This window comes from Python bivittatus, unplaced genomic scaffold (genome assembly GCF_059951505.1).
Source record: "Python bivittatus isolate LINGU-HERP-01145 unplaced genomic scaffold, Pbiv_v1 ctg000410_np1212, whole genome shotgun sequence".
In the NCBI taxonomy this organism is placed as follows: Eukaryota; Metazoa; Chordata; class Lepidosauria; order Squamata; family Pythonidae; genus Python; species Python bivittatus.
In genome coordinates, this window is record NW_028277067.1 from 15,891,218 (window position 1) to 15,917,574 (window position 26,357).

Below are 26,357 nucleotides of genomic sequence, written 5' to 3' on the forward strand. Positions count from 1 at the left end.
TCAAATCTCTGACTTAAAATGACTTTACAAATTGAATTAGAGTTCGATTAAAGTAGGTGTATGCAAATTGATTGAGACAGATTGGGACCATTTTCACAGTTACACAAATGCATTCAAAATCATTTTGAATTTAATCAGATTTGTTTCAGTGCTTCAGTGTGAAACTATTCAGGCACCCAAATTGAATCAGCTTGATAACTGGCATTAAAGTGATTATTTACATGGTTCAAGAATGATCGTAGAGGTCTAATATGTTTACAGTATTTATCGACACAATGAGAGAAGCAATTTCTTCTGTAAATACATTTTCCACAGGCTTTCCCCTACAATGCAGTGTTGTCTGTGTTTCAATTTGTCAACTGTAACTGAGGTTGCATGTTAACTAGAAAATGAACATTTTTTTTTCATCTTTCCTAGTTGTGCCCTCCTGTGCATCCTCAACATGGAGAAGGTCTCAAGAAGGGACCTCTTTCCATACCAAGTTCCCTCATGGTTTGGATTCCTCATCTTGTAGAACTTACGGTGGGATATCTCTTTATAGCAGAACTTGTTTTCAGATCTCCTCAAAACTATGGGAGGGACAGGAGATATGACCAGCTGGATAGCCCAGAAAATGCCAAAGGGCTCTTCAAGTGTGGTTAGCTTTTATTGTGTAAATTGACTGCCTAACCAGGGCTTCTATAGATTCTGTGGAGTGCATATATACGTATGCATATACTGAAGTCAGCAAAGAATCTGCAGCAGAAGAACTGTTAATGGTAATGAGCACTTGCTATGTCCCTTAGTTTCATTGCTACCCTTTCTCAGAGAGACTTTCTGTTCTCACCGTTTAAGATTTATGACCTTTGCTGCCCTGTACTCATCACTGTTATATAACTTTTATATAAGAATGACCTTTAGTTAATTTTTTATATATTAAAAAAAAAGAGAGTCATGCAAAAAGTTTTAGATAGAAGTATCCTTGGCTTTCCAAGGATACTAATACCCTTGGGAACAGGAAAGATCAGAAGAGTTGAACAGAAATAACACTATGAATTTTATCTCTGTATCCTCTGAAGGCTGAACTTGATATACTGTAGTGCTGATTATATGAATGAGATCAATATGTAGAATTTGCTTACGCAAATAAGATGTTACAGGGAAAGGAGACCTGGAGTAACCTTTGGGCTCTTTGGAAGCTGATGTAAAACCTTTTTACCTCAAGTAACCGGAAAAATGATGAAATATTTTTTAAAAGCCCAATCTCTAGCTCTAGATTTTAAGGAATAGTAGATATGTTTCTTAAGACTTAAAAACTCAGCTAGCTCAGAAAAAATCTGTTTAGTCTATTGGATCCTTCAGAAACATTTCTAAAAGGTTGACTCTCAATTGTTTTTATGCTGGACATATAATAAATGTGAAGGAATTAAGGTACATAAATATGGGATCGTCCATTTGTAATTCCATATTGGTTAGATATAATTGCTATGATGAGCCAGGTTCAAAGGGAGTTGAGGCTTAGAAATGTCAATATTTTGCTAAATTATATCACCCAAACCAGGAATCTTTACATCTGTGAAAACCTTTAGGTCTGTTGTCCTTGGATTGTGGTGTGGCAAAAAAGATAATTTTTGCATCCCCAGCTGTAACAGTTGGCTTATGCACATGGATAAGCCCTTAGAGATGAAAATTCAAGTTAGGTCCTCCAGAGGAAGAATGGCGGACTGAAGACGCAGAGCTGACAACCGTGGTGGAATGAAGAGCTAGCAAGAAGACCAGCTCTTCAAAATTCTCTGGATAAGGAGATTGCCCACAAGTGTTCCAGACAGCTGCTTCTCATGAGGAGACCGCAAAATAGCGGTCTCTGGCAGGTTTAGAGCATTGAGAGACAAGGGAATAACCATCTTGCTCAAACCACGGTCAGCACCTTTGAAAGGACACACTAAGTTCACATACTTTTTCTTCTTTTTTTCCAATAATTTTATTAAAGATTATATAAAACAGATAAAACTAATACAAAAACTGAATACAAAAATACATTAAAAAGGAAAAAAAATAATATTAAGAAAGTGCAGAGGAAAGGAATATAAATTTCCCTCCCCCCCCAAAAAAGATAAGACGAAACTTCCCTCTTGATCCCTAGCAAGTATGTTCAACATTAATAACTTATCACTGTCTCTTAAAATACTACCAAATGCATCTTCATTCCATATTTCATCCTATTTTGTATAGACTCATCTCTAAGTCCTCAGCAATCCTTATTAATCAACAAAAGATGTAAAAATTAACAGACATAACTAACAACATAAGCATTTGGTCCCCCTTTCTATTTAAACATAATCCCCCAATCCCTTTCTTAATAATCAAAATCTAATCCCAATTAACAATTAAACGTTACAAAAAGATAAAAAAATAACCAATAATGATCACCAGAGATAGCAACCCATTATTAATCCCAATTAAGAATTAAACATTACAAAAAAAAACCCTGTTAAACATTACCAAAAATAATAATCCCTTATTTGTATACCAAAAATAGTAACATAGATATTACAAACTAATCCATTACACCCAATTAAACATTCCAAAAAAGAGCTATCCAGTCAAAGTAACCATTAAACATCATCAAAAATAACAATCCTTTACTTAACCATAATCAAATAAATCAGTTTTGTATTTCTTTTCTTCCTCCCATTAATCTCTGAATCCCATAGATATAATTCTTTATCAAAGTCCATATTAATTTCAATGTAGCCATTCCAGTAAGTCTCTTATATTCCAATTTAAATGGGTAATCCACATCCTTCTTTTGTTACATTATTTGTATATCTTTTTAAATTTTTAAATGATCATCCAATTCCATTTGTAAATCTAATATTTCCGTCACTTTCTTATAGGTTATAATTTTTAAATCCACCTTAAAATCCATTTCATTTATCTTTCAAGAAGTCTGGTTCTCTTCAGTAACAACTTTTGGTTCCAGTATAGGGTTAAATAGTCCAAGAATTTCTTGAGCCAGTTTATAAAACATTTTCTTTAAAGTAGCCATCTGGTGCTCTCTAGTGATTAATCTTCAAAGCTTTGTTATCTCATTGAAATAGAAACATGATTTTTTCCCCACAGGAGAGGTTTCTTTTAATTAACTTCAAAGTCTTTCTTTAAATTAATTTTATCCAAATTCTTAGTGTTTAAAAACTTTCCAAAAAACAACACTATAGTCCCCTTTTTGTAAATACTGCAAAAAATAAGGATCTTACAAAGCTGGAAACAGGTAATTTTCTTTCTTTTTAAACAGATTGAAGAGAGGCTCAGCCAGAGAATGGCCAACTTGGGGTTCCGAAGCTTTTCAATCTTAAAGAAACAGTAAGAAAAAAAAACAACTTCAAAGTGATTAAAAAGATGAGGTTTTGATGAACCCTAAGTCCTTAAAAGTCTATATTAATAGCTCAGAGCATGATGATACCCACCATTCCCAGCTGATCGCAAGTGGCTGCAAAAATAAATTTCCAGACATGTCTGGAATGGATGAGGGTCATCTCAAGATCTCTCTTTTAGCCAGAGAGAATTATGGGCAGTCTGGATCCTGCATCCAGCTGCCTTTTGGCCACGATGCCTCCTGTGGAGCATGGGGTGTCAGTTTGCCAGCCTCACTGGAAGCGCTCTCACACATGCTTCCTTTTCTAATCACTTTTGGAAATTGCTTATTAACTGCTTTTCAGCTCTTAGAAAACTTTGGATGAACAAGTTTGATAGCACCAGGTGAGTTTCCTTCAATCCTTAGAAAAAGGAAGTTTTAACTACAAGTTGAGGAACTTAAATTTTTTTGGGGGGGGGAATAAACAGCAAAATAGTGATTAAAATGTTGATTTTAGAAGTTAAAAATGGACTAAGGGTCCAGATAAATTTGAAATAAGATTTTGGAATTCATTATAAACAATCCTTCCTGTGGGAAACTGCTCTTGCTTTGAATTTTTTAAAACCAATATAATAAGATAAGATTTTAAAAATTGGACACTAGATGGAACTAAAGGTTACAATTAAAGGAGAAGAACACATAAACTCAACTTACAATTACAGAATGAAGCAAAATATTCTAACATTGAATATATGGAAGGATATTTTTGAAAAATGGACTCAGAAATTAATTTTAATAGTGTCAATAGAGATATCTGCCTCTATGGAGAGACTATGTCTAAAAGATGTTATGGAAGAGGAACAAGTTGTACTTGACAATATTGAGACTGAGTTGAAACTGGATTTACAAATGACAGGCTACAAGAATGGTATGGAAAAAGATGTTACATTGGACATACAAAAGAAACCAGTTAATGTCTTAATAACTGAAAGGGACATACAAACAATAAACCAAGATAATGACTTGGGTAATTTTCTTATATTGGATTTGCAAAAGAGGCTCATTAAAGTTTTGAAGAATCTTGTGGGAGGGGACAAAGAAAAAATGAAAAGAAAATCAAGTTCTACAACATTATTTGAATCGACTAAAGATTAACATTGTTGGAAGTAAAAAGAAGGAATATAAAGTTGGTTTATTTGATCAAGGTTAAAAAAGGGTTATTTTTGATAACCCTTAATGGACTTTTGCTGACACCAGGACTGAAATGACAATGCTTTATGGATTTGTTTATAGATCAGAGATAGGATATGGGAAGAAGAGATCATTTGTTATATTTTGTGAGAAGTGAGGTGAGAAGTTACTAAAATTGTTTATACTTGTTATGATGAAGGTGGGAAGTCACTTTGTGTGTGTGTGTGTGTGTGTATATATATACACACACACACACACACAAAGTATATATATATATTTACTATATTCTTACTTTTCTTTCTTTTCTCTTTCTTCCTTTTTTTTCTTTTCTGTACCTTCTACCCTTTTTATTCTTCTATTGTTTTTAGTTTGTATTAGTTTTTACTGTTGTAGTTATAATCTTTAATAAAATTACTATTAAAAAAGGAGATGAAAATTCAATTTAATTAGAGATTTGATGGAATCACTTGAATCAAATTTTAAAAGCCAATATGTGTGTGTGTACATATATATATATATATACAGTATATTGCAGACAACTGATGCATTTTAGATTGTGTGTGTGTGTGTGTGTGTCTTTGAGTCCGTTTTTGACTCCTGGTTACTGCCTGGACTAGTCCCTGCTGTTTTCTTGGCAAGATTTCAGGAGTGGGTTACCACTGCTTGCTTTCTAGGACTGAGAAAGAGACTGCCCAAAGTCACCCAGCTGGCTTTGTGCATAAGGCAGGACTAGAACTCACGATCTTCCGGTTTCTAGCCTGATTTCTTAATCACTACACCAATTTGGCTCATTTTAGAATATAGGGAGTGGGATAAGATAATATTAAAGGATCCTTCTTCTTAATCAGAACCTCTATGATATCTCTAAGCTGAGCTATCAGTGTGGGTGCCCTGTGGTGGGCATTTTACAACCAGCAAAGGGCAACCAATTGACATGACTTTATTCTGATGGCCATCCCTGGGCAAGCTGGGGGTTTCCCTGAAAACTAAATGGGGAGCAAGGATCTATTTGGACCTTCATTCTGTGAATACCTCATCCTATGACTAAACAAACATGATACAAATACCAAGACTTTCGGGTACCTTCTTAAAAGAAAACTGGGTCCCGTGAAATCTTGCCCCTGTGAAATGTATCAGTAGTTTGATAGAGGGTGTATATGTAACAATATCTAATACTTAGGAAAGATATGGAAAGAGCAATCACAATTACCAGATTGATATCAGCATGTTTTTATTGATATTTTCCATCAAGCGTCAAACCAGGTATACGATCGTGAAAATAATATATTTAAAATAACATAAGACAAGGAGTTCATGCCAGAGCCTTGGATGCACAGCTGATATGAGCATTCAGTCTACAAAGGGATATATGCCCTATACCTGAAACTTCCCAAACAGCTATGAAAATGATGATAATAAAACCAAAAAAATGCTGTAAGTGTTACATCTCTTGGTGTTGATAGATTCTTTAAAAAAAATATTTTGTGGGAGGCCAATTATCCATCAGATGGATAGATAATCTGATACACATAAAAAAGCCTTACTCTTAATTAAAGTAAGATTTAATCAGCAAACATTTTCTAGAGTGTGCCTATTACCCATGTAATAGAAACATGTGTGTGTGCATGTATGTGTATATGTGTGATATACAATCTAATCTGGAACAAAGTCATGGTCAGTACTCTGGTCATTGGAGGGCTGTTTTCATTTCACCATTTATTAAACATTCACCTATCAAGCACCTACCAAGCTACCTGCAATGTAGAAATGAGGTAGTCAGTGTTACAGGATATAGCTTTCTCCATACAGATCCATAGAAGCACAATGAAAAAGTAGAGACAAGGAAGATCTGCAATAGGGCAAAGATTGACCAACATTTGCTTCAGAAGTATTGTCCTGGCCGCCTAATCTGTTGTATAGTTTTAAATTTTATCTCTCCTTCTCTAAAGGTCTATTATGGAAAAGCAGGGGTCTGGGAAGACATCTGATCACTAGTATCTAATATGTTAGCCAGCATTATGTAGAGACCACAGTTCTGAGGCTTCCAAGTATTCCATGGAGCATTAAGCCCCAGAGCCAGCTGTGAATCTAAGAAACAATAGGAGCCCTTAGGAGTGGAGGGAAGAAAGTAGAATTCCAGAAGATCATTTATCACTTTGGCCTGCTGAATGGAGATCCGGTTGACTTGGTACCTGAAGCTGAGATGACCTTTTGTTTTGTTCTCTGTACAGCTCCCCTTTTGAATGGATGATCTATTGATTAGTTTTTGGAAACACAGTATCTTGAGCCTTACAGGAGCCTGAGGCATTCTCACATGGCTTTTTCAACACTCCTTAAATGGATCTTAATACAACCCTAGAATCAAAACCTGTCCACAGCAATTTGGGGACTTTGGATGTTGCCGGATTAAATATCCCATCACCTCCTATATCCCAATCTTTAGAAGCCCTGCCCTGGGAATAACTGGCTAGAGAAAATGGCACATTATAGCTAGTGGGAAATTCTGGAATCACAATCCATGTCATTATTTCACCTGTAATCATCAGTGCATGGTGATCTGAAAGGTCCAGGAGATAATGGCAAACAGCCACAGCTGCTTTGCAGGGGAGGAAGAGAGGGAAAAAAGGGAAGAAATGTTTTACTTTGGTTAGGACAGTGTGGGAGAGAAGCCAGCAGAAGTTATATAGTGGAGGAAGCCTTTTTATCTTTCACTTCAGCTTACTGGGTGGACAAGAAGAGATGGTTGCCTGCCTGCTTTGCCTTATATTTGCCTACAATCTTCTGCCAGTACTCTTGGCTGGCAAAGGTAACACTGAGAAAGGGGTTTTAGAGGTTGAAGGAGCCAGGGCAATTTGCTGTTAGATCCCTATGTGCTGTTGGAAACTCTACTTCCAGTTTCTCTCCTCCTCCTTCTTTTCTCTTTCTCTTCCTCTTCTCCCCTCTCAGTCCTGGTCATCTCTGACCCTTTTCTTCTCTCCAGATTGATCAGGTAACAACATTGGCATGTCTTCTTTAATGGCTGTTTTTTTTTAAAAAAGATGCTATGACATTGAACTTAGAGGTCATCCAGGTTGGACCACTCTAGTCATCTTGTCCTAATGAAACCATCTCACTAATGACAGGAGATGTTTTTCAAGCTATCTCTTCAGGGAGCTGCAGCTAAGGATTGTATACAATTCTTTGAGGAATGTGCATCTCGGAGATGACTTTAGTTGGCTCTTAATTGGTCTGTTGTAAGAAGGGGCAATGCCAACATCAAATTTAGGATGGGAGAGGGTGTTTTCCAGACTTGAGTCCACCAGTATAGATGGAGTTGTTAACAAAGATCTCTCTGCATTTTCTTTTTCCATTCCATAAGGTTTTTCTCCTATACTTTCATCTTACTTTCCTTTCCTTTAAATCAAGATTCAGCTTCTACTTTATAATATAAAGGCTTATCCTTTATATGCGCCAAAATAGATTGAGGAAAATGTTTTCGGAAATTTGTTTGGTAAATTGGATTAAAAAAATGGGGTTGAAGTATTTGTTTGGGTGAGTGTTTTTTATGTCAGTGAGAATGTTGACAGTCTATCATGCTGACTAAAAGATGAGGAAAATTTAAGAAATAATCTACTTCCATACAGTTTAGCATATTTAACAGAAAGCCAATGTAGCTGGGATTTCTAATGCACATTTCTTATATAATTTCTCTTCTTTGAATTTCTTTTGTTTGTTTAATGAACCTGTTTAGGTGGGCAATGCCCTTAATTTCTTGCAGTTATGATCTCCAGGCAAACAGAGACCTGTGAATCTTAAGGCAGGGGAAACTCCACATGTGCAGCAGGGATGGCCACATTTAGTTCTGCCTCCAGGTATCAAGGGAACATTTCATTATAGCATTAGGATGCAGTTAGAACAACTTAATTAGATGATATAATTGAAATAACAGATGACAGAATTGAAATAACAGATTTCCAGGGGCGATTCACTTTTTGTATGTATGTAAGCAAATAACCTCCACACTCAATTCAATTCATATACGCAGAAGAACAATTCTGAAAATCCCTACTTGGATAACTACAAATCTTGTATCAAATGGAGACTCTCTTTTATTGTATTAATTTTTCAGCAAGTGAAATTCCCCACATTTTTAAGTATCACTGATCTAATGAAAGATGTACTTTAGTTTTCCAGAGTTTGCAGTTCCAAACTGGGGACTCACAACAGGAACTGAATCAATCCCTTAGGGTGCATATATATGTATGCCTTAAGAAAGAAGGATAAGGCACAAACAGTAGGATTCATAGGAAAACATTATTGGGTAATTCTTTCCTTGAAATGTCACCTCTGAATGCACATGTATAATCCTGTTTAGCTGATCGATTAATCCAGTGTTGTCCAAACTTGGCCACTTTAAGATGAGTGGACTTCAACTCCCAGAATTCCCCAGTCAGCATGGCTGGCTGGGGAGTTCTTGGAGTTGAACTCCACTCATCTTAAAGTGGCCAAGTTTGGACAACAATGGATTAATCAGAAAGAGAGGTAGGATTGGGTCTTTCCTCTCCCAGTTCTTGACGTAATTTAGAAACATATTAGTTCTGTGATTCTTAGGCTAGAATACATTGTCCCCCCATTTCAATCATCATTTTTTTCTTCTTCCCAGGGTTTTCCTCATGTGTCTTCCCTTTCGTTTTTAATGGGACGTTGTATTCCTCTTGCACTAGAGATGGGTCTATTGATGAGCAGCTGTGGTGCAGCACCACAGCAAACTATGACACCGATGGCCAGTGGAAGCACTGCATTATTCAAGGTAGGTAACCCAGAACCCATCAGAAATGAGTAATCCAGAACTCGGTTAGAAATGTCTTCTTTTCTGGGCAATGGCTTGATATGTAACCTTTTAACAATTGGCTCATGGGTTCTAAGCAGGACGTGTTAACCATGTTAATAGAATTAACATCAGAACCAAGATAGGGCTACTGTTTGTCACAGTTATAAGCCTCTCATCCCCTGGCTCTATCAGGTTGGCCTAATCCCTGCTATGCTGAAATGCCATTGTGATACGTGCCTGGAGAGAACAGCAGTAACACTGTCGTTTGATAGAAGTAGCTTCCTCTGACAGTGGATGCTGGGTTTAGGGAGCAGCGGCATCGTAAATTGTTGGAAAATGGGATAGTATGTGCCGGGGGTCTGTTCTCTGTTCCCTAAGCTAGTCTGCTGTTCTCAGAGGTGGTAGAAAATGTTGCTCAACTGGCAGCACTCAAGTGAGAAATTATCTGCTGGAATGTAATACTTCTATAAATAAATGGAGAGGCAGCACCATTGTTTTATCTCAGGTAGTAAAATGTGTCAGACCATCCCTCAAAAGATGGTCGGCTCACGTAATTCCCAAACCCAGCAGAGATCAGGAGGCACAAAGGATGATTTGGCCTTAAAAAGCTTCTGATCCTGTCCTGATTCTCAGCCTGAGAAGCTTGGTTCTTTTCCTTATTGTGGAATGATCTGTCTGAAACAGGTGTGGGCCACTTATAGTATAACCATTTTTAACAGCCTCTTGAACCCCAGAGATTTCACTGGCAACATTCAGTAAACTGCCAAATCACAGAAGCATAATTTCTCATTGTTTGGTACAGGAGAAGTAATATAAAAAAAAAGTACAAAAATCCCAAAGTATAGAAGCTTCCAGACAGACTTAACATTAATAACATTATTATTATATATACACAACAATGTGAAATCACAGTTGCCAGTTCTTTAGCTGGTGTTGGCCTTCATTCGCATCAAGTTCTTCCCAAGAACATAGGATGTTGCAATGCATCGCGTAGTATACAGTATGTGTGGATCCAAGCCTTTTGTAACTGGCAGATGGAAATGTTGTCAATGTGCAGATTTTCTAAGTGCTGTCCAAGGGTTTTTGTACGACAACCACTATGCCGATAACTACTGGGACCACCACAGCCAGTTTGTGCCATAATCTTTCAACTTCAGTTTTCAGATCTTGATAGTTTGTGATCTTGTCCAATGCTTTGTCTTCTATTCTCCTAAGCCCTGGTATTTTCATATCAATTATTCACACTTTCTTCTTGTCAACCACAGTTAAATCTAGTGTGCTATGCACAAAGACTTTATCAGTATGTATTCGGAAATCCCTCAATATTTTAACCTACTCATTTTTGACTACTTTTTCAATTATATATTTCCACCAGTTATTGTTGTTGTTATTATTACTCATTCCAAATGACCAACAACAAATCCTACTAAAAACATAGCCATTCATATGTATTGCATCATTGAGCCTGATCATTGCAGAAAAGTTTTAAAAATTCAAAGGCAAAAAAAGAGCATCCCTTACATAAATCTAAAACCATTTGCTTGCTTTTAGGTCACTCAGTTGACAATGATGAATAGAAAAGACAGGAGAAAGAACTGAAAGAGTGTTACAGGATGTATATAAGCGAGTGCAGTTCTTAGCTATTTCTTTTTCACCTCTCTTTCCATCCAAATCCACATACTCCATATTTTCAGAGCACGGAGGCAATTCTGGAGGCAGATCCTGCGTGTTTCCCTTTGTTTACAAAAACCAGACATTCTACACATGTACTGAAGAGGATAGGGGGAGATTCTGGTGTGCTACCACAAGAAATTATGACAAGGATCTTGAGTGGAGCTACTGTGCTGACACCAGTAAGAGCAAGATATTGACTGCTGTAATTATTTGTCTTACAGAAGCATAGAAGAGGTCAAGATCTCCAAGCCAACAGTTTCAAAACCTTCTTTTTATTATTAATTCAGGCCTGGGAGACACAGTGTTTCTTCAAGAGTAAGAGAGTACCAAGAGGGACAAACAACATGCTAGGAAACATCTAGCAATGCGTGAAAATTCATCTGCTGTCGAGCTAAAGGAGTGTGACTAAAAATGAGTACAGTATAACCTGGAAAGCGAAAGATTTAAGAGAGTATTTCAGTTGCAAGGCTTAGTTTAGTTGGGGAAGGGATCTGAAGGAAGAAAGAGGCTGGTTTTAGGTTTAGATTTGAAGGACACAGAGAATAACAAAGAAATTATTAAGGGACTAGAAACTTTTCAGGTGTTTGAAGGCAGAACAGTTTCGATGTGTGAAAGTTGCAGGGAAGGGTACAAGACAATGGCAGGGGGAAGGGGGCTTGCTTAGCCATCGAGTTTTGAAGGTGAAAACAAATGAATGGTTGTGGCCCAATTTTCACAGTCATATTTCTAACTCATATAAGAAATTTTCTGATAGCATAGTAAATTGCAGTTTGGGAAATGGTGCCCTATGGTATTTTTTTTTGCATAATCTGCACTGGTTACCAGATTTAACTGTAGCTTTAATTCCAGTGCTGATGTAAACCTTTAAAGCAAAGGAGGGCAACTCATGTTTCAAGTTCATATGCAGCCCTGAGCTTTCTCTCCTTCCTTCTGTGAAGACCAGTGTTTCTCAACCATGGCAACTTGAAGATATGTGGACTTCAACTCCCAGAATTCCATGCTGGCTGGGGAATTGTGGGAGTTGAAGTCCACACATCTTCAAGCTGCCAAGGCTGAGAAACACTGTTGTAAACTTGGGGGGGGGGGGATTTTATTTTTTATGGTGATGCCTACCTCGTGGAATACTTTGCCCAATGAAATTTGTCAAGCCATAACACTGTGGGAAAGCGTGACTATTCGCAAAAGGTTTTGATTGAATGCTCATTTGTTAATTAATTAATTAACTGGGTTAATTCTCTTCCAGTTTCCAGTCCTTTCTCCAGAAACTCTTTGTTGCTGCTGTTTTCAATGTTAATATTGGGCATTATTTGATCTCTTTTAGAAAGGGTAGATGCAATATATATTTCTTTTTGGAAAGAATATTTTAACTGCCTTGAATTCCTTTTTTTGTGGTGGAAGGGGAAAACAATGTGTATGCTTTAAAATGTTTTAAAATATTTTTTTCTTTTAAAACATATATTTTAAAAATAAATTAAGGAACACCGGCTAGATGAAATTTGCACTCCCCTTTAAAAGAAAGAGGACATTTTCTTGTCTTTGTCCATCTATGCTTGTAAGAGGAAACTAATCTTCATTTCTGCACAGGATTAGATGCCAATCCTAAAGGGCCCTGTGTTTTTCCTTTCATCTTCAACCGTACATCTTATTCATCATGCACAACAGATGGAATTTCTAACAAGAAGCCATGGTGTTCCCTTACTAAGAACTATGATGTTGACTTGCAATGGACCTATTGTGAACCTTCAGGTAGGATGGTGGCATGCAAAGGATTTATGGTCCTTTTCCTTGTGTAGAGTGAGAGGGAAAGGTTATTTAAAAGAATATAGAATGGCAGATGGTGGGGGCTGGAGCACGAGGAGGGTATTAAGACAGGATCTAAAAAAAAATAAGTAGTCTGAAGCAGTCATACCTTTCTGTACCAGACAGATTTTTTAAATTTGATATCGGGAAATAATTATGAATGGTTACTTTGGACAAAGGACCATGAGAAAACAGGCTTGCTATTTATGTGGTGTTTGCAACATTGATTCTTATGTTGACTTTTGTCTTAAATATTTCCCATAGTTGGATGGCCAGTAACTATTTGAAGTGAGTATCAGGTTTTATGTGAATAAAACTAACTCTTCCATGCCCCTATAGAGCAAGTCCTGTGAATTCTTCAGCTACAGGTGCTATACAGGTAGACCTCACTTAACAACTGCCCTGTTTAGTGACCGTTCAAAGTTATGATGGTGCTGAAAAAATAACTTTACTACTGGTCATCACATTTATGACCATCACAGCATCCCAGTGGTCATGTGATTGCCATTTGCGCACCTCACAGTTGGCTTCTGACAAGCAGAATCAATGGAGAAGCTGGCAGTAAAATCACAAGTCATGGTCACATGATGTCTTGCTTAATGACCGCAAGTGATTTGCTTAACAACTGCAGTGGAAGTGACATCGTAAGTCCAGATGATGTTTTCCTTAATGACCATGTCACTTAGTGGTGGAGTTGGCAGTCTCAATAGTGGTTGTTAAGCAAGGACTGCCTATATGAGCATTTGTTTCCTCTAGTTATAAGTAAGGATGGGAGTACAGTGGGAAAGAGAGAATGCCTTGTTTAGCTCAAAGCCTAAGGACAGGGAGAAAGATACTCAACTAGAAAAAAGAACTAGTTAGTGATATAAACATAGTGAAGATAGGGGAGGTAACCACTGTAGGCAAAGGGGACCTCCTAGCCTCCTCCTTGAGGCCCACAGTTTGTCCCCAGCCTTCACCAAACTTGACTGTGTGGAGTAAGTTACCGTATCGGAGCTGGAAAAACCTGGTAACTACTAGATGGCAGCAACCAATTAGAGTTGTTGGTATCTCTTGCTACTATATTGTCCTGATTTTTGCAGCCCAAATATGGTCATCCAAGCATGAGGTTCCAATGGGAAGGATGGAGAGATCAAGTTAGGGAAGAGTTGCCACCACTGCTATCCTCTGTTTCCTCTGCTGCTGTTCCAGGGCCGTTGTTGCATCTGCATGCACTGGAAATAGAGCTCTTTGAAGTCTGGCAGCTTTGCTGACAATCACTGCTGGACACTTTTCTCCTCCCTCCTCTTTGTGAAAGGGATAAAGGGAGAGAGGATAGGCATGCCATCTTTGAGCTGCAAACATTTGAGTGGCAACTAGCTGGCAGCACAGAGGATCAGAAAACTCTAGCACCTTATGGTAGTTTCAATGTTTCAGCCTAGCTAATGGTATAAGAGAAAAACTTTCAGGAAGCTGAGTTGGAGGTTGTCCAAAGGGAGGGGCCATGAGCGCTGGGTGCCGTTTGTGGCTGTATTTTGAATGGGAGAGAGAAAGGAAGTTTCCGCTGAGTCTAACAATGTATTACAGATACTGTTATGCCCATTCAATCATTCTGGTTGAGCAGAAGGGGAGAAGAAATAGTTTGACTGTTAGCTAAGGGAGGGGAGACTTATGCAGGGCTAAGCCCTGTTGCTGCTGTGGTAATGGTGGGACAGAAGTGGCTATGTGACCCTCTTCTTTCCTTTCTGCAGCCCACCCTCAGTTGCTGCACTCTGGGCAGAGAGCTCAGTGCCTGAACACTCTCACAACTGGAGAGAAATTAGCCACTGGGGTCTAGGGTCCGCTTATACCCTGGGGCTAGATTAATCACAAAACCTAGGAGAGATTGGGTGTGAACTGAAATAAATAAGATTCTCCCTGCTATACAGAACATAAATCTATCTATTTCTATTTCTATCTCTCTATCATCTCTCTATCTCAACCTGTCTCAACCTATCTCTACATCTATCTATCTATCTATCTATCTATCTATCTATCTATCTATCTATCTATCTATCTATCTGTCTGTCTGTCTGTCTGTCTGTCTATCTATCTATCTATCTATCTATCTATCTATCTATCTATCTATCTATCTATCTATCTATGATCTATCATCCATCCATCCATCCATCCATCCATCCATCCATCCATCCATCCATCCATCCAATCTATTACCACCTAGCTAGCATCTGGCAAAAGAAGGGTGGTGAGAATTTCTGCAAAGCCTTTATATACAATGTACTATAGTGGTTATTCCATATTCCTTTCATCCTTTCTTCTGACAATTATCTCCTTGCTCAGAGCATTTTTCTCTACCAGTCAGATGGAACCATGTGTGAAGATTCAGTATCAAGATATTACTTTACACATTCAGTTATACTGCACTCAAAGGAAAGAAAATGACAAGAACTGAAAGCAACTTCTTGAAGTTCTGGCTTCAGTGTGCATCAATTTAGGTGGTAGATTTTCTGTTGCAAAGTTATCCTTGGGCAACTGCTCTTCTCCATATTTTCCCCTCTTTTAACTATTAAACATCAGAGCCTAAAGAGAAGGTGGAGGATCTACCTTGTGTCTTCCCATTTGTCCATGATGGCAAGCTTTATTTCCGCTGCACTGCAGAGGGGCGGAGTGATGGGAAACACTGGTGGGCCACCGCTGTCAACTATGATCTTGACAAGAAATGGAAGTTCTGTCCAGAGGAATCGGGTAAAAGAGTAAAAGGGAGAGGGGAAATAAATAGAACCCTTTCCTCAAATAGCCTTTGAGGAAAGAAGTTGTCTTGAACCGGTAAATAATAAAACAATATGGGTGACATCTGCTTGCTCAGGGAGATATTTTAACTTATTAGATTTAATGCAGGAATATGCTGCCAGCTTGCTTGGCTCCAATGACAGAGACATGCTTACTGCTACCTGCTCAGTAAGGAAAGAGGTGGTGATAACATGAAGACCTGTTGATGGTACTCTGATGCAGGGGCTCAGGCCTGCCAGAAGGAAATTGATGGGGGCTCTTGTATTCAGATCTGAAATGGAAAAGGTGCTTCAGAGAGGATGTGGGCATGCTTGCCACATCTGTTAGCAGTTCTTAAAAGAAGCTGCACCTTTTCCTGGTCTCATATGATAGTCATGTGTTCCAATAGCTGTGTGGTTCCAGAACAATATACATTTGATTTAAAGAGGCATTGACAGAGTGAGAAGGTCTCATTTGCCCCTGTCACTGCCTCCTTAATGGTTCTTGAATTCAGACGTATATTTGAAGTTCCCAGAATAGAAGCAGTAGTGAATCCTGGGTGATAGGTTCTGTTGAACTGCTCCTGACAAAGAAAAGTTTGGACACCACTGTCCCATCCCCCAAATCACCTTCCCAAGATGTTGTGTATGGCTGGATGTCTGCAAATGCCATATTTTGCCATCAAAATATACCATACTTTGGCATTTGATGGCCAAGTACAATAACATCTGCTTCTCTTCTGGGAAGTCCATATATCTTTCTCCATTTGCTTTTTATTTTAACATTCAGGAGCAGATCTACAGCTAGATGGTCCAACTTGTGTCTTCCCATTCATCTTCGAGGGCAAGTCTTACAGTGCATGTATTGATGAGGGCATGGATAATGGGAAACTCTGGTGTGCCACAAGTAGCAACTATGACAAAGATAAGAAATGGCAATATTGTGATGTCACAGGTAGGAAGAAAAATGAATACTTTGTTTTGTTGATTTTCAAGGTGCGGGCCCAGGTAGATCAGGGAATGAAGGCTGGTCTTTAAAAAAGTATCCTACCAAGTATTAAATGAAATAGAAACTGCTTGACAGGAACTTGGTGTGTGTGTATGCGGACAGTATGGCATTGTCAATGTGCATTTGTTTCTTATTTGTAGTATACAACCCTCATGACAAATATGCAGAGATAAGAAATGAGTGCATGTTAATTTTTATATAAACTAGTCCTTCACTTTGAAATATAGGGCCATAAAAGTTGTAATATGGACAAACAATGCAGTATTTAACAAAAACTTGTTTTTATAACTGAAGATGGTTTAACTAATACAGAATTGTGCAGAATAATCGAGCAGTATTATGTGAAGACTGTTCCATGGACTGTGGGAAAAGGTGGTATTAGCTGAAACAGAGGACTTATCGAAGTTTGATGGAGCCTTAGCTGTGCTAGCATGTCTGGAAATCTATAGGTCCTAGGAAATCTATAGATCTATAAGAAGTGTATAGATCCTGTAGGTTCTGTAAAGGCAAATTGACCTTTTGTCACAAATTCATTTAGGAGGGAAACTGCAGAAGATAGATCCTGACTGTTTTGTTATATGCTCAACATCATTGTGAGGATGTAAGCAAATCAATACTTTCTATTCTGTTTTATTTTCACATGTATTTACCACTCTGAACATAACTTACCTGTGAAAGGTACCCACTTCCTCTCACATTTTTCTTTTAAGATCCAGAACCTGATCTAGTGGTAGAGAATCCACTTTGTGTATTCCCATTCATCTACAGAGGCATCTCCTATAGCATATGTACAGCAGAGGGCATGAGTGATGGGAAGCTGTGGTGTGCTACCACAAGCAACTTTGATTTGGATAATTCATGGGTGTCCTGTAATATCACAGGTAGGATTAAAACAGATAAAATATTTGCATTGCAGGGACAGAAGTGCCCAGCCTGCAGGTCCAGGGCTACATTTTCACCCTCTTAAACAGAAATAGTTTGTGGCATTCTGTATGTGGTCCACCCCCGGCAGAAGCCTCTCTTTAATCTAGTATATGTCAATGAACATGATACTTTTATAGGAACTTTTCCTAGGATTTCTTATATAATAATGAATGAAATGACATCATTTTGCTTTGAATTGCAAAATTATATTGCAGTATTTCTTGAGTTAAACCATGCTTTTTTTTCTCTAGGGTGAATGGGAGTAGGACAGAGAAACCAGGGAAGAGTACCCCAATTATGTATGTCTGTATGCATTATGGCCCCCAAGAAAATATATTGCTGAAGGCTCTTTGAGTCCTGGCAGCAGCAGCACTAGTTCACATTTTACCAGTGGTGAAGAGAAATCATCTGTTTCTTAGCTGAGGACAGTAGAACAGCTTAGGGCAAGTATGGATATCCTTTTGATGTCCTAGGGCTGACCACAAACTTATTAGGTGGCCATGAACAGCAATGGATATGATAAGGGTGCAAACTAGGTAAGGCCAGGTTTTTCTAGTCTTCTTCCTTTTATGATGGGGAATTTATGAATGTCTTAGCTTTTTAATAGTGATTTTAAGTCTATTTTAGGGGTTGTACTAAAGGTTTTGAATCATACTACCTACAAATGGTAGGAAATGATGCCATCAATTTTTAGCACCTATAATCAGAGTTGGGTCTGAATAGTCACAAACAAGGGACTTGAGGCCCACCTTTGGCTATGGGATTTCATATGTCCATCCCTCATGTAGGACTTACAGGGCAGATAACCTGGGATAAACAGCTCTGTCTTCCAAAGAAGGGGTATGGCTAAAGTTCATTGCTGTTGTTCCTTACATACTACTGAACATTTGCCCCCAAGACAACTATTTCATACTGCTTAACGATAGGGCTGGCCCTGCCTTCAAATTGATGCTTTTGGCTGAAACAGATCTACCAAGATCTGGGGAATCCACCGTAATGCTTGGCAACCACATGCTTGCTTTAAGACTACTAGGTCCCAGTGTATACTTTGAGCCTTTACCATTGCCCTGTGAGGTTATCCTTGGAGAAAAAGAACATAACTGGTATCTGGTAACTTGCAGTAGATTCAGATGCCATACCTGTAGTTATTTCTACATATACTCAACACATTTAGCTCAGTTAACATCATAGCAGCTAGGAACATATACAGTTGCTGACTCCTCCCCTTGTACATGAATGGCTGCTTTGCTTTCTTATTTAAAGTTTATCTTCACAATGTACAACTCAGCTATCAAAACATTTCTAATGCAGTTCAAATGTGAGGTTTGAATCCATAAACATAAAATTAACCATGTACACAATGTAAATCATTTTGGGAAAAAAGACATCAGTTGAACCTAATGACCTGGGTCTTATGAACTTTATCTCATATATTCTGCTCAGGACTAGATGCAGATCCCAAAGAAATGTGTGTCTTTCCTTTTTTGTACAACCAAAAGTTCTACTTCATGTGCACAACAGATGGGATGTTTGGCAAGTCACCCTGGTGCTCCCTCACCCAAAACTATAATTCAGACCTGCAATGGACATACTGTGAGCTTTCAGGTAGGAGGAATGGCTGCAGATGTAGGACCTTTTCTGCAGATGAATTTCAGGAGGGTCAAATTAAACACTGATGTTAGCATTTCCCTGTGCTGAAATATGAAGATGCCCCAGTTTTATAGCAAGGTCATGTCCAATTTTAATGTCCAATGCAACAATACTGAACACCCCAATATATCCTCAGAGGTAAACACTTTTTCCCCAACTGAGTGCATGTGTGATATTGGACATAAATTACAGAATAGTCTGCATACACACACACACCATTTTTCTATTAAAATCAGATATTACCTTCATAATACTATTTCTGAGGGATTGTTTAAACTTCTAGAATGTTCTGAGATAACTCAGATTTTACGAACTGACGAGCTATTTTCTGACCATCACTGGAGAATTTGTAGTGCAGAATGAAAATGGCCATTTTACTGAATATTCTCTAGGGAAAAGAGACATTTAAAAAAAAACTTGTAGGTGTGTATCTTCCTTTTCTTCACAGCACAAAGCATGTTCTGCAAGCAATGGAGAATGTGCACAATGAAATATTCAGAAATACTCATGGGAAATAACTCCAATCATTTTTGTGTTGCTCAAAAAGGAATTAGTACATGAAATATAAACTTGGTGGCACTTCATGATCCTTCTTCCATTATTTCAGGACATCAACATTTGTATAGTGGAGGGGGGATGACAACACATGTGTAATATTACCATCATGTCAGTGTCATGAGTTGCATCCTTACATCAGATATTGTGACTTATATAATTTTTATTTCTCATGTGTAGTCATTTTTACAACTTCCTGGTATGTTATGGATACTGTTGTTCCAGAATATTGTGTTGTGTAATAATGATTGGGCTATCACCTGCTTGCTGTGAATTTCACAATAACCAAAAAGTGAATTATGTTAGATAGAACTGAGGAAATATCAGGCAAAAAGATACTGAACAAATCTTATATTAAACGAGACATTATAGGGATTGGAGAGAGAGAAGCACACAGTAGGACTAACTGAACCCCTGTTCACACATGCGTGATGTATTTATTGAGTGTGTGGGATAGAGATTCTGCCTATTGCTCAGCAAAGGTCTAACAAATAGTTATTCCTCTCTATATGTACAGTATAGGATCTCTAACATGTGAACTAAGCATTCAAACAACTATCCGAACCTTTCAATAAACGGAAATAAGTCCAAGCAGGATAACTGTGTGTGATCTCTCTTCCAGGCACTGAATAAATACACTGGATGGAAGTAATAACTGTGTGCTTCAGTATACATTCTTCTTCCTTCAGATGGTTGAATGCTTGGGTCAGCTGTTACTTTGCTGCAAGGATAATTCTGTGTAATTTCCTTCCTCTTTGACATATATTTCTTTTGTACAATTAAATATAAGGGCCTGGTGAGATCATGGAAAGTCCACCATGCATTTTCCCATTCATCTATCAGGAAAAGCTTTACAGAAATTGTACTGCAGATGGGCGGAGAGATGGGAAGTTCTGGTGTGCGACGACCCAGAATTATGATGTTGATAAGAAACTGAAACTCTGCCAAGATTTAGGTAAAGATGTTAAATGTTACAAGAAGAAAATAGAGGAGCCACAATAGAATATGAGGGAATCTGTTTGAACTGAATGATAAGGGGATCTTTGAAGCATGGTTTTGCACATTCTACATGTAAACCAGGAAATGGAGTCATGTCCTTGATGCTGTACCTGTCTGCCAAGAGATAACTGAATATGAGCAACTGCTTTTGGGTTGATGCTCACCATGATCAGGGTCTTTCTGCAGGTGAGAGTTCTTAAGTATCTGAAGCACGTTCTGATAAGGGCTTGCTCATATTCAATTATCCCTTTGTGGATGTCCATAGGAATGTGGTGGGAGAGAGAGACAGAGATGTAACTTTGAGGGCATGGGTCTCTGTTGAATTTTACATGTGGAAAGACACCTACATACTGTACATAGAATACTTTGTCAACCAAACAGAATGGAAGGAATTTGAATGTCACTGAGCCCCAAAGGTAGCTAGATGGCAAATAGGGCAATAGGAAATGTCCCAATGGCTCCATCAGAATGTCACTTTGGGCTAAGGATGGGGAGCCAGTTTCAACCCCAAGAGGGAGTTATAGAATAACATCTGGCTACCCACTTCTGATGATTCCCAATAAGGATGAAACAGGTAACATGGTGCCTCCTGATGGTCAATGTAGCTGAAAATATCACACAGGATATGCACTGGATAAAAATAGAGAAATTTCCCCCCCTCCCCAGGAGGGATGTGTGGAAATCATTTAAAACTCTGTACATGGGGGCATGACATAATGTAACATACATACATATATGCATATGCATATGCACACACACACACACACACACACACACACATATATATATATATATATATATATATCTGCTCTGAGAGCTTAAGGGAAGGTACGTAGCATTCTGATAATATCTGTTTTAAAGTTTGAAAGCATGTGAGCAGACCATTTCAGTTGTGGTTTTCTTTATGATTCTTTATAAAATCTAAGTTGACATTCACTACTGATAAGAATGGATCATGTATCCTTGTACTCACTTGCTTTTTTGTTTAAAATCCAGGGCCAGACCCAATGATAGAAAGTCCATCATGTGTCTTCCCATTCATCTTCAAGGAAAAGTTCTACAGTACATGCACTAGCGAAGGCATGCGTGATGGGGAATTCTGGTGTGCCACCACCACCAACTATGATGTAGATAAAAAATGGGTATATTGCAATGACACAGGTAGGAAAAGAACATCAAATTACTTTACAAGACAAGTTCAAATATGATCTAAAGGTTGGAGAGTGATTAAACAAGATTAATTCTTACAGTTGTTAAGGAGAATAAAAGGAGCTCTGAAAAGGATCAGATATAGAGAGTGGAGCATATGTCGGGAGCATCAAAAAAGTCAAGAGTGTGTGCAATGCATTCATGAGTAAAAAAAAAAACCCGCAGGACTTTGAGGGTATGGATGCATCCATCATCTTGTCTTCTTTTTTAATTCTCCCCTGTGCACGGTCAAGAAAGAAAGATAGATCTTGTGGTTTTCTTCTCATGTAGACTTCCCAGAGTTTTGTGCTATGCTTCTATGGGGTAGGAAAGGACAAATAAATCTATTCTTGTCAAGGACACTTTTGTGTGTGTTCACTCACATGCCAGATGTACCCTTCCCCTTGAAGTTTGGCAGGCCCCCGCCCTCCCAGCTTTCTGAAGAGCACTTAAGACCTGGCTTTTCCCCAGGTGCTGGGATTGGGTGAGGTGGATGAGAGGATTTTTATGATGGACTGCATGTGGAAGCTTAACTTTGGTGCCAGGTTTTTAATTGTTATGATTTTTAATAGATATATGTATTATGCTGTTTTATTACTGATGTTGTTTTAAGTGTTGGTTGGGAGCTGCCCAGAGTTTGATATACAATGGGTGGCTATATACATGCTTTAAATAAATAAATAAATAAATAAATAAATAAATAAATAAATAAATAAATAAATATTTAAAAGTGCATTTTAGAACAGAAGTTTTTACTTCAAAATGCAGTTGATACAATTTTTCTTTCGAATATGCATTTTGAAAGAACATTTTGATTTTTTTAAAGTAAAAATGCGTTGGAATATTCAAAAAGTACAAAAATCAGCACTAACTTGTATGTTAATCTAGGATGTCTGAATACTATATACTATACTAAATTGCTCAGGCTTCCTGTGTAACAGGGATATTAGCATTCAGAAGTGCAACATCGTAATCCTTTGCAATCCTTCTTTCTAGGAGAACACATAATTTCCTCATGTGATTAGCTAAATTACTGTCTGGGCAGGAATGCAAAAAATGCACTCAGCAGCACCTATTTTATGGTTGTGTTTTGCATATAGGAGGTTCTAATGGATAAACTGGGTGTCTTAAACTTTGCAGATATTTACAGTATTACAAATACTTATGTATCTGAAGTCCCCTCACATAATAGGCTCTGGCTTTGTCCTTCTTTGGAGTGCAGTTCTTAATACGCTGTACAAGTGTGGGCCTTGAGCTGAGGGAAGTTGCATGACCTTGATCTAGTCCAGTTTCTGTAGGGTACCATGTTGGGTAAAGCAACTGTAATTAAAACTCTAAAAGAAGAAGAGTTAAGTAACCTCTGAGAAAAAGCAAATATTAAGTTGGAGGGAGTTTTGTAATAATTAAGAATTCTTCTTTCCTACTATCAGGGCCTGATGAGAATGTGGAAAGTCTACCTTGTGTCTTTCCATTTATCTTCAAGAATCAGGTTTACATCAGCTGCACCACAAATGGCCGGAGTGATGGAAGGTTCTGGTGCGCCACCAGCAGTAACTATGATATTGACAAAATATGGAGGTTCTGTCCAGAGGAATCAGGTAATCTCAAGCGAAATGGATTAAATTTCATTCCACTGGCAAAAGTGGCAGGGTGTGTATAGGTCAAGCTTCTCCCTCACTAGGTGAGATTTTGCCAAAGAAATTCTAGTCTCTGATTCCGTAGATTCCTCTTGGAAAGATTCTGGTATTTTTGGGGTATAGGAAATGGAGAAAGAAATGTTAGGGCAGTATACAGGAACTATAACCATATCTGTTTCACATGATAGGGCTTAAGGTAGGAGTAGGCAACCTGATGTCCTCCAAATATTTTGGATTTCACCTACCATCATTCTCACACCTTGATTAATGACTAATAGTAAGAGATTGTGCGAACTGGAACCCAGAATGTCTGGAGGATGTCAGCTAGCTTACCCCTGGTTTAGAAGGATGTCTGTATAAATGCTGTTTGTGTCTATGTATTATTCTGTTAACAAATATGATGCAGTTTTCCCCTTCCTATTCACCCATTAGCTGAGTTTGAGAAAGGAAGACATGTTTTGTTTTGTTTTTCCAAGGAAAATGGATAAGTTTCCTGGGCTAGGGTTCCTTTGAAACCTACTTCCTTCCTAGATAATGGTATTCTGGAACATACTGTGGTGTTTTTGAAGACCAGATAGGAGAACAATAGGGCAGGCCTAGATGGCCATCAAAGCAAGCCATTTTTGCGAGTGATGGGGTACATTCCAGTTGGGGGTTATGTCTATTTCCCTTCAAGAAAGGCATGCGTATAGTCTGCGGCCATGTCCTTTGTATGAGGAATATAATAAAACAAGGGTATCCTTTGTTTGTGTTTCAAATATTTTTATGAACTTTTTTCATCAGGGCCAGATCCAAATGTTGAAGATCCAACATGTATCTTCCCATTCATCTACAAAGAGAAATTATATACAACATGTACTGCAGATGGCATGAGTGATGGAAGATGCTGGTGTGCAACCACTAGCAACTATGATGTAGATAAGAAATGGAAATACTGTAATATCACAGGTAGGACAACAGCATCATCATCATCATCAGTAAAATACTACTACTACTAACAACAACAACAACAACCAGTTATCTGGATACAAACTGTATAACACCAACTTGTGGGCAACATCAACTATCATAAATAGAAATGCAATCATACTTTTAAAATAATTAAAAAATAACTTCTTGAATCTATCCCTTAGGACAGTTGGTGGCAATGACCCTGGGTTTGTGTTTTAAGAGCCAGTGAGTGTAGTGGTTAAAATGTTGGGCTAGGAGTAGGGAGACTATGTTCTAGATCATCATCAGCCATGGAACTTCCCTGGGTGACTTAGGCTGGACTGAAAGAGAATGACTCACCCAAAGTCTTATAGGATTGTTGTGGAGAAAAATAAGTGGCGGGAGTGCTACATACATGCTTTGAGCTGCTAAGTGAAAGCAGGATATACCTTTATTAAATACTTAAGAATCCAATTAAAGCAGGTTTTGGGGTAGTCTTTACCTGATTTCTCTCTCTTCAGAGAACCTTCTCACAGGATAATTGGTAGTAACAGCCCTTGTGGATGAGTGGGGAGGAACAAAAAGGTTGGGATAAAGAGGCAAAACTAACAAATATAGTGCATTTCTAATGTTCTTGTTTTTAACTCACAAAATCTTCAAGAAAGTCAAAGTGAATTATTTGAGTGGAACCCCAACATATTAGAAGGTACAGGATGGGACAGCTAATTTAGGATGAAGGGCTGATTCTCTAATTAGCAAAATATACACTTCATGATTCTAAGTGAGAAATAACTTTCTGAACCTCTTTGCAAGAGAGGCCTACAGGGTTTCTCCTGATGAGAACTTTCTTTGTTGACTCTTACCTTTTACTTCTTCTCCAAAATGCATGCATTTTGTTTGGGAAATGTAAGGGGAGACTAGAAGCACTGCCATTCAAGGATTCTGATCCCTTAGGAAACATCTCTGTTCCAAAGATACTAACAGTGTTGGAAAGCTGAAATCAATGTATTTCTGGCCCAACTATCAGACAGTTGAAATTGCAGCAACATTAGGTGTCATCTCTCCTTCAGAATTTGTTTGGGTTTTTGATTGCTTGATATTTTCCCTACATGACATTCACAATTTTATGTTACTCCTTCAAATCTAGTGAGTATTTTTTTCAGCTGTTGTCTTTTTATTTTAAAATCTAGCACCAGATCCAAAGATAGAGGGTCCAACTTGTGTTTTCCCATTCATTTACAATGGCAATTCCTACAACACATGCATCAGTGATGGCATGAGGGATGGGAAGAAGTGGTGTGCCACTACTAGCAACTATGACGAGGATAAAAAATGGGTGTGCTGCAATGACACAGGTATGAAAAGAGCAATGATTATGTTTTGGTTGGCCCATCTTTGAAAAATCTGAGTAGTAAAGGTTCTAGAGCTAACAGATGGAAGGCACTTCTACACAACAAACACACTTTTATTTTCATTAGTTCTACACTTTGCACATCTCTCTCTTGAATTTTGCTTCTTCACCTTTCTTTTTCTTCCTACTCTTTCCATTTTGTTTTTCCTCAATGCAGGGCCAGACTTTCCCAAATGTGTCTTTCCATTCACCTATAATGGTAAGAAGTACAACAGCTGTACAAGAGATGGACGGAGAGATGGGAAGCTCTGGTGTGCAATCACCAACAACTACGACGTAGATAAGAAACTGACTTTTTGTACCACCACAAGTAAGAGAATGGAAGAGAACAGTGGAGAAAAGCAACATTTTCCATTGATTGATTTTCACCCATGAAAATTCTAAATTCATATTCAGTCATAAACATTGAGAATTGGTTTAGGATTGTGTAATTTTGTTTTCATACAGTGATTACCCTTCTTGCTTGTGTCATTTGTGAAGTGATATGTAATTTTTTTT

At 38.1% G+C, this 26,357-nt stretch overlaps 1 protein-coding gene across 1 annotated transcript in view; it reads left to right on the forward strand.

Moving 5' to 3' along the window:
* Window positions 1-3,715: 3,715 nt before the first annotated feature.
* Window positions 3,716-26,357, forward strand: part of LOC103048240 (uncharacterized) — a 36,708-nt gene continuing 14,066 nt past the window's right edge. Inside the window, exons 1-13 of the mRNA XM_088143292.1 lie at window positions 3,716-3,738; window positions 9,229-9,314; window positions 11,030-11,188; window positions 15,366-15,533; window positions 16,347-16,511; window positions 17,282-17,446; window positions 18,933-19,094; window positions 20,485-20,649; window positions 21,690-21,854; window positions 23,312-23,479; window positions 24,302-24,466; window positions 25,639-25,803; window positions 26,017-26,169. Of these exons, the coding sequence (XP_087999418.1) occupies window positions 3,716-3,738; window positions 9,229-9,314; window positions 11,030-11,188; window positions 15,366-15,533; window positions 16,347-16,511; window positions 17,282-17,446; window positions 18,933-19,094; window positions 20,485-20,649; window positions 21,690-21,854; window positions 23,312-23,479; window positions 24,302-24,466; window positions 25,639-25,803; window positions 26,017-26,169 (1,909 nt within the window). The remainder of the gene's footprint in view (window positions 3,739-9,228; window positions 9,315-11,029; window positions 11,189-15,365; window positions 15,534-16,346; window positions 16,512-17,281; window positions 17,447-18,932; window positions 19,095-20,484; window positions 20,650-21,689; window positions 21,855-23,311; window positions 23,480-24,301; window positions 24,467-25,638; window positions 25,804-26,016; window positions 26,170-26,357) is intronic.